The sequence below is a fragment of the Vicia villosa genome, linkage group LG1 (assembly GCF_029867415.1).
Source record: "Vicia villosa cultivar HV-30 ecotype Madison, WI linkage group LG1, Vvil1.0, whole genome shotgun sequence".
Classification (NCBI taxonomy): domain Eukaryota; kingdom Viridiplantae; phylum Streptophyta; class Magnoliopsida; order Fabales; family Fabaceae; genus Vicia; species Vicia villosa.
The window spans coordinates 4,374,306-4,391,716 of NC_081180.1; the positions used below are offsets into that span (position 1 = coordinate 4,374,306).

General features: G+C 30.0%; 2 protein-coding genes and 1 pseudogene across 2 annotated transcripts; all 3 read right to left on the reverse strand.

Annotated features, from left to right (window-relative positions):
* Positions 1–1,647: 1,647 nt before the first annotated feature.
* On the reverse strand, positions 1,648–2,987 carry LOC131599885 (probable F-box protein At4g22030). Its single transcript, XM_058872129.1, has one exon. The coding sequence runs from the start codon at positions 2,928–2,930 to the stop codon at positions 1,680–1,682; it is 1,251 nt and encodes a 416-aa protein (XP_058728112.1). The 5' UTR covers positions 2,931–2,987; the 3' UTR covers positions 1,648–1,679.
* A 7,533-nt stretch (positions 2,988–10,520) lies between these two features.
* Positions 10,521–10,985, reverse strand: LOC131601493 (uncharacterized). Its single transcript, XM_058876669.1, has one exon. It carries the CDS (start codon positions 10,983–10,985, stop codon positions 10,521–10,523), a length of 465 nt encoding a protein of 154 aa, XP_058732652.1.
* A 5,192-nt stretch (positions 10,986–16,177) lies between these two features.
* LOC131609996 (probable F-box protein At4g22030) lies at positions 16,178–17,411 on the reverse strand (annotated as a pseudogene).

Sequence of the window (17,411 nt, forward strand, 5' to 3'; positions counted from 1 at the left end):
TGGCCAGTCTATCTTTAGTTGGAATACGCCCATGGCAAGTGAGCCATAACAAGAATATTGCTCGTGGGCGAGCAAGATTGTCTATCATCAGTTTTCTCCATGAAACCTTCAGCTTGGGGCCTCGAAGCATATCATACATGAGTTTAGTGAAATAGGTACCTGTTTGTATAAACGAATTCCACACACCAGAAGCCATTAGGTTGTCTTTGTTTTTGAAGATTGCCTTAATGATCCAAGAGCAGTTCTAAGATGGTTGATAATTTCTACTGTCTTCATTTTTCAGTTAGTATGCGTGTATCCAATGTATCCACAGTCTATCTTTTTTGTTTGTTAAATTCCACAACATCTTCCCTATGGAGGCTTTGTTCCAAGTGTTAAGGGATATGATATTCAACCCTCCTGCAGCAATTGGACCACAGACATGATCCCATGCAATTGGAGCCTTCCTGTTGTAACTATCCTTTCCAGTCCAAAGAAAGTTTTTGCATAAGCCTTCAATATGTGTGATCACCTTTTTTGATAACGGAAAGATTTGCATCCAATAGTTTGCAATAGAAAAGATGACACTTTTCAACAATTGTTGTCTTCCTGCATAAGATAAAAGTTTTGTGCTCCAGTGATTCAATCTCTTCATCATCTTCTCAATTATGGGTTAGCACTCTTATTAGACCATTAAATAAAGTCATCAAACAAACATTATTTAACTACCATAATACCATAACTAATCCATCTAACTCTATAGAGTTAAACATGTTTTAACAAAAATAATATTATAATAAGTGACATATTTGTGTTAGAAACTCATTCAATTACTTTTTGGTTAAAAAAATAGCTTCTCTTTTATGTCGCAGCTACCTAATTCCACCATCTTATATTGTAGCTTGAGAAGTCAAATATATGAATTTCAATCAAATTTTTCAAGAATACCAAAGAAATAAATTCTAATATTTCATAATAGTCCAACTTTTGAACATTCCTTTAAACATAAAGGAAATATACATTTATCAATCTAAAACTAAACTTTCCTTTCCATATATATATATATATATATATATATATATATATATATATATATATATATATATATATATATATATATATATATATATATATATATATATATATATATATATATATATATATATATATATATATATATATATATATATATATATATGGGGACGACTCAAGTGAGAACACTTGGTTATTATGAGAAATGAGAACAATGAATCACGACCATTAGATTTGATTTTAATGGACTGGATTAGTTTCTCTTTCGGTGTTGATTTAAAATAAATATTAAGGATCATGGAAAGAGAAACCAATCCAGTCCATTAAAATCAAATCTAATGGTCGTGATTCATTGTTCTCATTTCTCATAATAACCAAGTGTTCTCACTTGAGTCGTCCCCTATATATATATATATATATATATATATATATATATATATATATATATATATATATATATATATATATATATATATATATATATATATATATATATATATATATATATATATATATATATATATATATATAGAGGTGAATATATATCAAATAAATATTTGTACATAAAGAATAAAATAACATGTTTTTACTTTACAATTAAAAAATAAAGTTAATGAATCAACACTAGATCTAATCCAGCTTCATCTGTTTCCTTGTATCACACGCAATCAAAACAACTTGCTAGCAAATTCATCAACCTCAATTCCTTCCATTCTACAAGCAACAGATTTCAAAGCAAGTTGTCTCATCTCACAAACACTTCTTCCCAACATCAAAGCCATTTTCATTTCAAACAACTCTCCATTTTCTCTCATCTCATAATCTTTCTCTTCCAACGTATCATCAACACTTTCTTCCAACAGCTTGAAGAATCCACCACAGTTTCTATACATTTCAAACACCATACCTATTTGTCCACCATGTTCAATAGCATTCACTACAGCACCTAATGAACCAGCCATGACAGCAACTATAGCTGCAATTGAACTGTTTCCTACACATGCAGAACCTATAGCTGCAATTCCAGTGAGTAATGGACCTGCTATTCCTAAACTCTTGTTAACCTTCAATATCATATTTCCAAGTCTCTCATAATCTTCAATGTCTTTCCTCTTCACAACTTCAATAACTTCTTTCAATTCCATTTCAAGTTCTTCACTCCATCCATTATTATTATTATTATTACTATTTCTCTTCTTCATCTTTCTTTCTGCTGTATTTCCTTCTTTTCTTTTTCTCGGCCACCAAACAGCAGGTTCATATTTCTCCGGAAACTTTTCAAGCATAACACCTAATAAAGGAAGAGGATAAGCTTTATCAAGAGCCAAAACATTCTCCACCAAACACCTCACATCATGTTCCGTTAGATTTCCAAGAGAAATCCCGGTTTCGATTTTAGCCCTAAGCTGTTTAAACAACCTCGTAGCGTTTCGTTGTTCCTCGGCGAGTTGCGAAGGCTGAATCTTGTTCATGATTAGAAGCAAACCTGTTGCTGCTGAAAACAAAAGAGTGGATGATAGTTTAAGAGCCAGAAGAGGTGCTCCGATAGCACCGCTTGCCGCGGCTACACCGGTTAACGTTGTAGCAGTGAGTGTGATCATGTTGATGTTGTTTAGAAGTAGGTTGTTCCAATTCTGACGTTGTTGGCTGAGGTTGTTGTGCATTTCTATTCTGTCGGATACAGAATCTAAGATAGCATAGAGTTGCATGGTGATATCATAATTGGACAAAACATTTTTTTGACCATTTAACAATGGAATTGTTAATCCTTCAACATTGTTCTTAGTAGGTATTTTAGGAACTGAGAAATTATTGGTTTTTGGGACACGAATTGAAGCATTTACTGATCTTCTTAAAGGAACAGAAGATGAAGAAAAGAATGATGTTGAGGTATGTATGGAGGCCAAAGCCAAAGCCATGAAATGAAAAATATTAATATTTGAATGGTATAGTTTATTTATGTGTATATTTGTGTTTTGGTATTGATATATAGAATGTGTAGGTGGTGGTGTTTATATAATATTATGATGTTATTATAAAGAATGGAAAAGTCAGAATCAAAACCAAGACCTATGAGACTTAGCAATGTTTATTGACTTGGTCATGTTCAAAATTTTCTGCAAGAGAGGTTTGGCTTAGGTTTCAATGTGACATAGTAAAACTAAAACCAACTTCATAACTTGTTGAAAGATATAAAGAATCACCATACACAACCTACCACAACAATTTTCATTTGTTTATATGTATTATTACTCCTCTTCCTCTCAATTGTAAGAGAAAATAAAATAATCTAAAAAGACCAACATAAAATTTAATGATATTTTAACTTTATTTTAATGTTTTTATAAACACATCTTTTAGAATTTTAGTTGAGTCAAACTTAACTTTACAAAATTGATTTATAAATTGAAAATTATTCTACTTATAAATATATTTTTCAAACTATATTTCACATGTGCCTTTTAACACCCCTCGCTCATGTCTAATGTCTAATATTATTAAATTTAATGTGTAATAATAAAAATTTGATAAGAGTTGAAAAAACTTATAATTTTGAGTCTAATTAAACTCTCAAAAAGTTAAGAGATTTTAATCATTCAAGTTGGTTTAACCAGATAACACGGGGTGTCATCGGTTACAGACATTAAAAAGAGATTAAATAAGTTACAGAAAAGTGATTTTGGAGTTGGCGTAACCGGTTATGCATTCGCAGTAACCGATTACACATGATTATTATTGTTTTAGTTTTGTCAGTTGTAACCGGTTACAAGTTTGATGTAACCAGTTACATGTCTGACAATTTTTTTTTACTTCTGACTTGATGTTTATGTATTCCAATGCTTGTATACATACCCTAGTGGTATGTTTGTATTGAATAATGAATAAAATACAAAAAATTCACCCTCAATTATCTTTCTCTATAACTCTCTCCTCTTTATTTCCTCACACACTCAAGCCTTCCATTCTTTACAAATCTTGTGATTGAATGTTCTAATACTTGGCATCAAGAGTCTGATTCTATCCACCAAACACCTAGTGTGCAACATGAATTATTTCTCCAATGAAAGAATCCATATAAACCTACCAACCCTTGTTGCGAAGAATTCCGATAAATGGTACAATCAAATGAAGGTGTTGTTTGACTACCAAGATGTTCTTAAAGTGATCAAGAACATGGTGAATCCCCTTGTCGAAGGTGCAACGGATGCACAACGAGCAACACATAAGGAAGAGAAGAAGAAAGAATTCAAGGCATTGTTCTTGATCCATCAATGTATGGATAGTGACAGCTTAAAAAAGGTTGGTGATTGTGAATCATTAAAGCAAGCGTGGAAAATTTTGGAAAAGACATATGTTGGAGTTGATAATGCGAAGGTGGTTACAAACTCACAAATGTCAACTTGAATAAATTCAAATGGAGGAAAAGGAGACAATTAACTATTACATGATGTGAATTACTCAATTGGTGAACCAAATCAAGGCTTGTGGAGAAACTGTTACTTAGCGGAATTTTGTGTCAAAGATTTTGCATTCTTTAACGGCAAGATTTTACAATATTGTGGTGGCGATTGAGAAATAGAAGGATCTTGCGACATTGAGCAAAGAGGAGCTTCAAAGCTCTCTTGAGGATCGTGAGCAAAGGATGGAGGACAGAAATAACGACAAGGAAAATATGGAGATCTCTTTGCAAGCTCCATTCAATGAGAAGAACAAGAAGTCAAAAGGAAAATGGTCCATGAAGAGTAAAGGGAACTTTTCAGAATTTTAGAGCGAGAGAGTCTTAAAATTTAAAGAATTCAACTTGTCAAAAGAGTGAGAGCAGTTGCAACAAGAATGGTGGTCAAGACAACTTTAGAGGTAAAAAGGGAAAACTTGACAAGAGGAAGGTTCGGTTATTTTGCAATAGATTGCAATGCGAACAAGAAAGAACCTCAAGCGGATGAAGGCAAGGTTGCAAGGCAAGATTTTGATGATGATAACACACTGTTGGTCATGATCATAAAAGGTGAATGCAGTAGTAGCAAGATGCAGGATGTTAGGTGCCAAATTGTGTTAATATCAAGTTTAGTTTGTGGCACCTTTCGACCGATTTTATCGAGTATTCGTATAATTCCTTTTAGTTTTATATAATTATTTGTAGTTTTATAAATTCAGTTTTTATTTCATGTTAATATGTTTTTTAGTTATGATTTTGCAGGTCTTGGCAATTTTTGGAACCTTTGAGCTTGATTTGGCCAAGATTGAAGTTTGGCTGGCAGAGCTTAACGCGCGTCGCGCGGTATTAGGGCGCGCCGCGCCCTGTTTTAGATATTTCTGAGGCTTCTAGCAGAGAAATGCGCGCGTTGCACGCTGGGGCGGTTTAATCTGCAAGTGACTTGGCACGAAGCGCGCTAAAGGGCGCGAAGCGCCCTGGACAGAAAAGAGAAATGCTATATAAGGATCAAATCAGATATTTGTGAGGGAGATTCAACTTTTAGGAGCTCAATACACCATTTTTTTACTGTAGCAACTGAGAAGTGAAGATTCGAAGCTTTGATCGTCGATTAATCACCGTTGATGCTTGTTGTTCTTCATCCTTTCTTTGTTGAGCAAGCTACCATGTCTATGGATAGCTAAATCTCATTTGTATCAAGATAAGATGTAATCTTCCTTTACTTTTGTATGTTTTTCTTGTGAATATTATGTATGAACAAGTGATGATCAATATAGATGGTTTAGTTTGTTTATTAAAGCTTTTCTATGGTATAAATGTTTGAGACATCAATGTTTGTACCTTGACCTAATTTCATCATCTATCAAACTATAAATTGCAGACATGGATTTAACGTTTGATATTTACTTTGTATCGGTTTATAAAACGTTATTTGTATTGTTTAAGCGGTGGAGAAATCGGCGGTTAAACAATACGGTAAATCTAGCTATATCGTTGCGGACACGGACGGTATAGACGTCGATACGTTATTATATTGATCGTTAACAAGTTCATATATATATATATATATATATATATATATATATTTATAGGTTGACATACAAAGTTAGGTCGGTGAAATCGAATCTTGATACATTCTCTTAAACTTAGAGCTTTCCAATATTTTACTCTTTGCTACTAAATCTGTGAATGATCTTTTACCAAACCCAAAGTAACTTTAACTAAAAAACAACATAAACTATAGAACGGCGGTGATATCGCAATAATCCCTGTGGAAACGATAATCTAAAAGTACTCCAATATACTTTCAACACAGGACATCAGCAGCAGCAGTTTCGGGAACTCTGCAAAATATGCCGTAATTGATTGTGTAAAGACGACAATCAGTTGCAGAGACTAGAAAACATTATGATGAGTGCGAAAGAGGGAGTTCAAACTAGTGAGAAATGGTATTTGGACTCCGTTTTTTCAACTCATATGACGAGGAGGAAGGATTGATTTGTCAAAATTAATTAAGTCGTGAAGAATAAAGTGAAATTCGTGAATGACACTACTTTAGAGGCTGATTGTACCAGTGATGTTTTGATCATGAAAAAGGATGATGGGCATTCCTTGATTAAATATGTATTGTACATTCCTAAAATCAAAGGTAACCTTCTAAGCATTAGCCAATTGCTTGAGAAAGGATACAAGATTAACATGGAAAACAAGATGATACACGTTATTGATGCAAATTAAATAGGGTTTTAATCCTTAAAGCTCATATGAGTGCTGGAATTTCCCTGGTACAGTGGTAGGTACATGTTGATACTGATGTTCCAACATCAGAACATAACATCAAGACAAATGTTATAACATTTGATCCTGATACAGAATAATAGCATTCACCTGATACTTTTGAACACAGATAAATCATATAATGACAGCCATCACAAATCACAGGTTGAGAATAATATCTCAACTTAAACAACAATGTCAGGACAAATGTCTTAACATCATCTGCTGACAAAACGCATATTTACCAAACTGGAGGATATGCAGAAAACTATTGCAGAATGATAAATAGCATAAGGAATTATTAACTGAGTTAAGTGCAACAACACCTAATATAGGGGCTACCAAGCCAGGAAGGAAGTCGACTATCAGCAGTATTAGTTCCAAGCCTGAACACCCTAGTTTACAACTTATCGCCTAATCACTACCCAATGCTACTTCTGCCTAGAAGTCGACATCTAGACCTGAGAAGTCGACATCCCACCTCCAATCATCGTAGTGATAAAACAGTCACACACCCTGTGACCAAGGGAACCCAAATAGAAAGATCACGCTTTCAAATAAATAAGCCACAAACCAGTGATAAAGGAAGACTATACTTCCATTCAAATATACCTAGTCTTGCTTCACTACTTCAACTAAGAACAGTACTTGATCTTGCAAAAAGCTTTAATCAAGAACAATACTCAACTCTTTGCTTAAAAACTTAAATAGTTAGAACACACAACTCAACGCATTACCTAAAGGCTTCTGCGAGAAAACAAACAACTTGACATGCAGTCAAGCAACATACAATATGTCACACAATATCAAAATATATGTGGGAGACTTGAAACGCAAGAGACTCTCAAAACCTAAGACTCAAAGCTTCCCCTAATTTACAATAGTGAAAGTTACATTTACAATAGGTTAGGATTTTCGTTAAATAATCTTCAGCAATCCATGGGCTTTGCAACCTTTTTCCAAATGTTACTTGATCCACACATTGAGAGCTGTAGTAAATCTGTAGAATAATCTTTTCGAATCTTGGAACAAATCTTCAAGTTTCCTAAATTGTTCAATCAACCAATTTTAGCAAATTTAATTCAGTCTTGATTTGATTCTATAGTTCTAGATTAAATTTTCTTGACTTGCGATTATTATTGAGATATATCTAAAAGAGATATAAAAAAATCAAATCAAATCTGTCAAGATTTAAAACACGCGATACTAATGTTCTGGTTCAAGTTGTCATGACATCCGGTAGAACATCTTTCTTTACAGTAAGCTCAAACTCTGTTGTATCAGTATAATCAAGATGTTACGACATCTTGCTCAGCATTTGTCAAGAACCAGGCTTTAGCAAAATTGTTGCCAACCCCAAAACCATGGAACTAACAAGTGTCAATAGAATTTTTAGGGCTGAGCTGAATGTTAAGTAGCATAATCTTGCTACAATGGCTAGTCGAGACGAGTGGATATGGCAATACTATCTTGGGCATCTCAATTTTAGAGATCTTAATGTATAGAAAAAAATGGAATGGTAACCGGGTTGTCATCCATAAACCGGCTAAAATTTGTGAAGAGTATGTGCAAGTGAAGCAACACAAGAATAAATTCATCAAGGATGAAGGTTGCAGAACCAAACATCACCTTAAGATGGTGTATTTTTATGTGTATGGGCGAATGCAACTAGATTCATTTGGTGACAATATATACTTGGTAACATTTATTGATGACCATAGTAGAAAGCAATGGACATTACTAATCAATAAAAAATATGAGGTATTTAAGTTTTTAAGAAGTTCAAATTCATGATTGAGCAATAAAGCGGTATATATATATATATATATATATATATATATATATATATATATATATATATATATATATATATATATATATATATATATATATATATATATATATAATCATACCTAAAAAAAATCTCATTTGATCCAATAAAAATGACTTACTGATCTAGGGTTAGTTTGTTTCAGCTTTAAAAAAATGAATTTTTTCTTTATATTTTTGAAAATAAATTATCTAAAACCATTTTTTAAAATATTACAAGTTTTTTTATATTCGTTTTTTCTAAGATGAAACACTTAATTTGACATCCTATAACATAAGCATACATAATTGAAGACTAAAACTTAGTCAAAATCATAATTTTTTTTAAAAGTTGTATTTCAAAAATGATTTTTATGAAAATCTATTTGAAATAGCTTCAAAATTAAGTGATTTTTTGAAATTTTGATATCCAAATTTTTTCTCCATAAATAAATAAAATACCTAAAATCGCATTTTAAGAATAACTATTCAAACAAAATTTTCATTTGAAGCTTTTATAAAAAATTTCTTTATAAAAAAAATTTCACAAAATTTGATAACACTATAAAAATATTTTTTTAAAAAGCCAAAATAAACGGCCCCTAATAAGAAAAATATACTTATGAATAATATAATGTTTAAGTCGCAAACATATGAATGATATAGTATATAGTATTTATGTCACTTATGCAACTGACATTTCTTGGTGTGTGGCATACTCTATTTTGCCAATGACCACGTCTATACGGTGGGAATTTTCCAGAACCTATCGCAATTGGACATTTTCAATATTTCCAAAGATAACTTAGTTAGGTGGTGAACATTTACAATGTGTTTGTTTGAAGAGAAATGGGTGAGAGAGAAATAGGGGCGAGAGAGTTAAAGGAGAAATAAAATACTTCTCCTGCTTGGAACACAACTGAAATGAGAAAGAGAGATTAAAAATGGTGGGGTCCGCCACCTTTTCTTTTCTCTGCTGTTTAGCAAAGAAAGAAGGAGAGAGAAAATGGTTGTCTTTCTCCCAAATGTACCCTTGATTATTTCATTCTGCATTGTTCAACTTATATAATAAATTAATGTTGCCAACTTGAATGAATCAGTGGTATTTTTTTTTTTCACTTTAACAACAACTTACACTCTATTATAAATTAGTTATATTAACTTTAAACTAATTTATTTGTTTAAACTAATTAACTAACGAAAATTATATTCATTAATTTAAACTAATTTTGATTAAAAAAATGCATTTTAACTATGAAAAATTGCGTATGAAATCAAATATTGATTCTTTTATAAAATTAAATAAAATACTGAAACTAATATAAAATAAATATTTAATTATTTAATTAATTAATTATAAACAAAAAAAATAATTAATTATTATTATTATTTTTAATAAAATAATCTTTAAATATTTAAAAATTTGTTAAATAATATAATTTAATTAATTTATATAGTTGTGTATTGATAAAAGTTTAGAGGTAAGGATAATTTTGTCATTTTAAAAATAATAACACTTCTCTCTCTTCAATTTCTCTCATACTTCTCTTATAACAAACAATACATCGAAATCTACTCTATTTCTCATTTATTTCTCTCTTCTCACACTCTTTCTCACATCTTTCTCTCTTCTCAATTTCATCTTATAGCCAAACACACCCTTACACCTTCAAGCTTATAAGTTATAACTACTGATGTGTAACATCATACAAAAAATGGAATAGTTAAATCTGTTCAACTTCAAATAAGTTTTATAGCTTAAATTTTGAAAATTTCTTTACCCACTTCTCTATGGGGTCACCCCCAATGAAAACCCCATTTTACCCCGCTTCGGAAATGCATTTCCGAGATATTTTTTTTTCTAAATTTTTTTTTTTGGAGAATAGATATTTTATTCCACAAAAACAGAGAAATTACAGTCGATCCAAAAGGATCCAGACAGTTCACACAACATCAAAACACCAAATCAACAAACATCAAATCAAAGCTCCTAATTCCTACGCAGCGACTCTACATGGCCCTGGAGTTTCTTATATCCTCTACCACGAATATAAACAATATGCTGAATCTGGTCCAGGATAGAAGCTTGATCCATTGGCGTGTTGTTAAACACAATATCGTTTCGTGCTCTCCATATAGCATATGTTGTCTCTGCTAGTATCATTTTCAACAGCAATCTTCTCCATCCTTTTTTTGACAATTCCTTGATCAACCAAACTCTCTCAACATTCCAATTCTGTACCGTTTGTGAATAGCCGAGCCATTGTAGCATCCTATGCCAAATTGCAGCCGATACTTTGCATTGGAAGAATAGGTGGTCTATTGATTCCATAGCTGGGCAAAACACGCAAGTGGATTCTGTAATGATTCCAAATCTTTGCAATCTATCTTTTGTAGGAAGTCTCCCCCATGAACAATAACCATAATTGGAATTTCGCTCTTGGTCTTGCTGCATTGTTAAAGAAAACAGTCTGCTTTTTTCTAAATTTTTACAGACTTTGGATGTGCATTTCCGAAAAAATTCCAAAAATTGAGATTTTGACTAATTCGGAGATGCATCTCCGAAACAACAAAAAAAAATCTAAAAAAATCCCAAAAATTAATTTTAGGATATTAATTAATTCACATATTATAAATTTGATATAATTTATGAGTAATGAATAATAATAATTATATATTTTGATATAATTTATGAGTTATGAATAATAGTTATTATATATTTTTATCCTGATTCATATTTTAAAATTTAAAATAATTTTAATTAAAAAAATTAAAATAATTTCACTTACAAAATAAGTTATAATTTTTTATTTATATATTTATAATAATTGTTATATATTTATAAAAAAAATTAAAAAATTAGTGTTTTAATTTATATATTTATATAATAATTATAATAATTATTATACATTTATAAAAATTATTATATATTTATATAATAATTATAAAAATTTAAAAAATGAGTGTTTTAATTTATAATAATTATTATATATTTATATAATAATTATTATATATTTATATATTATATATTTATATATTTCACTTACAAAATTAATAATTATGATTATATATTTCTATTCTGATTCATAATTAAAAATGAGTTATAATTTTTTATTTAGTTTAAAAAAATTAAAAAAAGATTTTGTCTTAATTTTATTTAAAGAATAAATTTTATATTTAATTTTATATAATTCAAAATAAATAATTATGATTATAAATTTATATATTTCTATTCTGATTCATAATTAAAAATGAGTTATAATTTTTTATTTAGTTTAAAAAAATTAAAAAAAGATTTTGTCTTAATTTTATTTAATGAATAAATTTTATATTTAATTTTATATAATTCAAAATTTACTTATGAAATTAAGATTTTTTTTATTTATATAAGTTAGTAAAATAATTTTTAACTTTAAAATTGTTTAGGAAATTTTGATTCACCTTGATTTTATTGATTCACCTTCATTTTATTGATTCACTTTCATTTTATACCTATTAATTGTATTGATTCACCTTGATTTTAATTTTTTAATAATTATTGAATTCTTTCGGAAGTGTATATCCGAAACATTACAAGACCAATTTGGTCTTGGAATATTTCGGATATGCATCTCCGAAAACACCCCCTCTCCCAAAAAGGGATGTTTTCGGAAATGCATCTCCGAAAATTCAAAAAAGGGGTGTTTTCGGAAATGCATCTCCGAAAACACCTTTTTTTCGTGTTTTCGGAAGTGCATTTCCGAAAACACCTTTTTTTTTCAATAAAAGTACGTTTTCGGAAATGTAATTTCAAAACAAGGGGTATTTTGGTAAATTCGTGAGAGGTGACTAAGAAGTTTAGGAGGTGGGTAAAGAAATTATCTAAATTTTTTAATGATTTTTGACTACTTCGATCGTTTATAACGAGTTTTGTTATTAATTGTTTCTTCGGTTGAATATTGATACCAAAATGAGGTATGATCACTTATCAACTCTTTCTCTAATTAGAATGTTTAGCAACAAATATAAATAAGAGTGAAGATCCATTTTAGTCCCTCACAAATATTACACGAGTCAAAATAGTTCCTCACAAAAAAATTGACCCAACTTAATCCCTTATAAAATTTAACCGGGTCATATTAGTCCTTCTGCTAATATTTTTTTCAAATCGGTTTTTTCATAGTTTTAAACCGTGACTGGATTGCCACGTTGGATTTTATTTTATTTTCATTTTTTAAATTTTTATGTTTAATTTCATTTTTAAACAATGAACTAAGGCCCATGTGGTTAATTTTAAACAATTCTAAATTTAAAAAAAAAATACAAAATTTGTATCAATATGGTCTCGAACCTAAGTCTATTCAGATTAAATGACAGTCAATTTAATAAAATAGAAATTGATTTGTCTATTTGTAAATGATAGTCACTTTACTAACAATAGAAATTGATTTGTCTAGTTGTTATTGATAGTCATTTTACTAACCGTAGAAATTGATTTGTCTAGTTGTAAATGATAATCATTTTATTAACAATAGAAATTGATTTATCTAGTTGTAAATGATAGTCACTTTACTAACAATAGAAATTGATTTGTCTTGTTGTAAATAATAGTCACTTTACTAACAATAGAAATTGATTTTTCTAGTTGTAAATGATAGTCACTTTATTAACGATATAAATTGATTTGTCTAGTTGTAAAGTGAAAATCATTTAACTTGAAAGACTTGGATTTGAGACTTCATAGATAAAAATTGTTAACATTAGTAGAAATTATGAAAATTACTTATTTAAAAATTACTTTATAAGAAATAATTTTGCCTTTTTTTGATATTATTCATTGATAACTCTTTAAAAATGAAATTAAAAACAAAAATTAATTTAGTATTTAAAAAATAAAAAAATCCAACGTGTCAGTCCAATTACGGTTTAAAAGTATGAAAAGAACCGGTTTAGAAGTAGGAAAAAACCGATTTGAGAAAAATATTAGCAGAAGGACTAATATGACCCGGTTAAATTTCGTAAGGGATTAAGTTGGGTCAATTTTTTTGTGAGGGACTAATTTGACTCGTGTTATATTTGTGAGGGACCAAAATGGGTCTTCACTCTATAAATAAATTAGAGGTAGTAATTAACTTTGAATTTATTTTTTATTTATTCTTCAAACAAAAAATATTTTAGTTTTTCCTTTATATTCAAAGAAGACAATGTAATTAATATATTGTTTAGTATTGATTGACATAGTGATTATTTTATTTGATGAGACTAATACATAACAATTATGATATATAAAAAATAAATACATTAATAATTATTCAACAAAAGTTTAAAATAAAAGAAATCAAATAAGAATAAAATTATTTACTAGTATATTTATATTTTAATATAAATTTCAAATTAGATAACTTTTCAAAATAATAAATCAAAATCACAAATATAAAAATTATTTTAATAACTAATTATGATAAAAAAATCATTTATATATAAAATAATTTTTAACTTTAAAATTGTTTTGGAAATTTTGTTTATAAAATGATTTTTTTTAACTATAAAATTGTTTTTGAAAATTAGTTTATAAAATGATTTTTTTATCTATCATAAAAATAATCAATAAATAATAAATAAACATATTTATTATTATTATTATTATTAATTTTATATATAAAAAGAAGGTGTTGATTAAAATATTTACTAGGCTAATATTATTATTATATCTTAATATGTATTTAATAATATATTTTAACTAATACAATTAATTATACTATTAATTGTATTGATTCACCTTGATTTTAATTTTTTAATAATTTTCGAAGATACTCCTTTCTCAAAAAAAAGTGTCTTCGGAAGTGAATCTCCGAAGTCATATTTTTTCTTAAAAACATGTGTCTTCGGATATGCACATCCTAAATAACTTTTTTTTTCCAAAAAAACACCTTTGAAAATGTACTTCTGAAATATAGGAGTATTTTAAAACTTTCACTACGGATTGCTAAGACTATGTAGAATGGAGGTGTTGAAAAAATTATTCAATAGTTGAATAGTTGCAATAGAGTGTTGAATGAAGTGTTGAAAATGATGTGGATTAATTTGTGTTGAAAACATTCAACATGTTGAATGAGGAGGAAGTGGGGGTCACTATAATATTTTGCAAAATCTTATTGGTTGTTGTAATTGTTTAGATTTTTATCTCACTTTAATTATTTGAAATTATTATTTTATTTTAAGTCAATTTTTTATTTATTTTTATTTTCATCAAAATTTATTATTTTTTTCCTCTATAAATAGAGACTTGGTTTATTAAATTTGAACACGGAAAAAAATTGAGATTTTTCTCTCTAATTTTTCTATTTAGCCTCAAGTAAAATCTTGTTTGTAGCATAACAATCTTTTTAGTAAAATAGATTCCAATAATAACCTTTTAACACCCAAAATTCTACTAAAATATAAAATTAGAAAAATAAAATTCAAATAAATTATTAAATTAGAAAAAAATTATTTAACTCTTAATTATTTTAATTTAATTTTAAATGATAATTGTTATTATATATAATCAAAATAACAAAAACATAAAAGAAAATATGAATATGAAAAAAAAGTGGTGGGATAGGGTGTTGAATTTTATTAAACAAAAATCATTGTAGTGAATAAAAGTTGAATGAGTATTGAATTATTAGGTGGAAGAGGGAGAAGATGATGTGAAAGTGTAAAAAGTGAAAAATTAGGGTGTTAAATTTATAAATCATTGTTCAAAGCTCGAAAATTTATAAGGAAATTGTCAAAATCTTATTAGTTGGGGTTTTGATATAGCGGAGCTTTAGTGAGGCTAAAAGAGCTTTTAAATATTTGGCTCATTTGCCAGCTCAATTTGCCTCTGTTGTGTTAGAAATTTGGGTATGATGATCCTGGATAACTTCGAAGAATCGTGTTCGTACACTTTCCGAACAAAGTATTTCGACCATATTCTTGTCTGGGTTCACGAAATCTTTGTGGGGGTAATTCTCGAAGAACAATCTGTTTCTGGCAAAAGAAAACTGATCAGGAATGTAGAGAGAAAGTATGGTTTTTCGTGTAACCAAAACCGAGGCCAAATGACTCCTTATATAGGAGATCAATAACAGAAACCAGCCAGGAGGTCTGCCCCTTGGACCCCGACGGGGCGCTGCCCCGCACCCCGCCAGGAGCTCTGCCCCTTGGACCCCGACGGGGCGCTGCCCCGCACCCCGCCAGGGGCTTCGCCCCTTGGAACCCCGTTTCAATTATTCGTATTCAATTACACGTTTGGCTCGACGAGCGTCTACTCCGCACTATCCTAACTCGTTTCAAGCTTAACGCATAATTACATCGGCCTATAGTAAATCACATTACTACCAAAATACATTGATGATACTAAAATCACCAACATATTGGTCTTGCCTCTATTTTCTTTCTCTTAGGTTTCTATGGAATAGAACATGATCAAATCTAATTATATTTAATTTATTCTTGCTTATTTTTTCTGTAATCAATAATCAATTACAATTAATTTTATATCTTTCTATAAAAAAAAATATTCTAAAAGAACACAAAAATCATACTCTAAATTATTATGTTGCTTTTTAATAAATATGATTTATTTTATAAGTTAGGAGATAGGGAGTATATCATCTTAGAAAAGCTTGCTAGCAAATTCGTCTAAAACAATCCCTTCCATACAGCAAGAAGCAGATTTTGAAGCAACTTGTCTTAGCTCCAAAAGACTTCTTCCCAACATCATTGCTATCTTCATTTCAAATATCTCACCATTTTCTCTTTTTTCCAAATCATTCTCTTCAAGTGTGCTTTCGATACTCTCTCCCAACATCCTAAAGAATCCACCACTGTTTCTGTACATTTCATACACCATTCCAACTTGTCCACCATGCTCTAAACCATTTATTGCACAAGCCATTGACCCTGCCATCAAAGGAACCATGGCTGACCAAAATCCATCATCATTTCCTACAAATGCAGAACCTATAGCTGCAATTCCAGTGAGTAATGGACCTGCTATTGCCAAACTCTTGTTAATCTTCAATGCAATGTTCCCAAGTCTTTCATAATCCTCTATGTCCTTTCTTTTCATAACTTCAATAACTTCCCTCAGTTCAGTTTCTAGTTCTTCACTCCATCCATTACTACTATTACTAGTCCTCTTCGCCCTCTTTCTTGCTGCTAAATTTCCTTCTCTTCTTTTTCCAGGCCACCAGACAGCAGGTTCATATTTTGAAGGAAACTTTTCAAGCATAGCTCCTAACAAAGGAAGTGGATAAGCTTTGTCAAGTGCCAACACTTTCTCCATTGAAGATTCCACATCTTCCTCGGTAATAAGACTACCAAGACTGATTTTGGTTTGGATTTGAGTCAAAAGCTGTTTAAACAATCTCGTAGCATTTCTTTGTTCCTCCGCTAGTTGTGAAGGTTGAATCTTGTTCATGACAAGAAGCATACAAGTTGCCGCAGAAAACAGAAGAGTGGATGATAGTTTCAGAGCCAAAAAATGTGCACCAACAGCACCACTTGCAGCTGCAACACCGGTTAAAGTTGTAGCAGTGAGTGTAATCATGTTGATATTATTTAGAAGTAGTTCATTCCAATTCTGACGCTGTTCGCCTATGTTTTTGTGCATTTCGATTCTGTCGGATACAGCTTCTAAGATAGCATAGAGTTGCATGGTGGAGTTGTTAGAGATTGTCGAATTGGACAAATCATTTTTTTCAAGTAATAATAAAGGAACTGAGTCTGTGAAGGTACTTAGCCCTTCAATCAGCTTTGATTTAGAAAGTATATTCTTCTTGGGAATAGCAGAATTGGTTCTTGGCACATGGATTGAGGCATTTACATTTACTCTCTTCGAAGAAAATGTTGTTGAGGTGTGCATGGAAGCCAT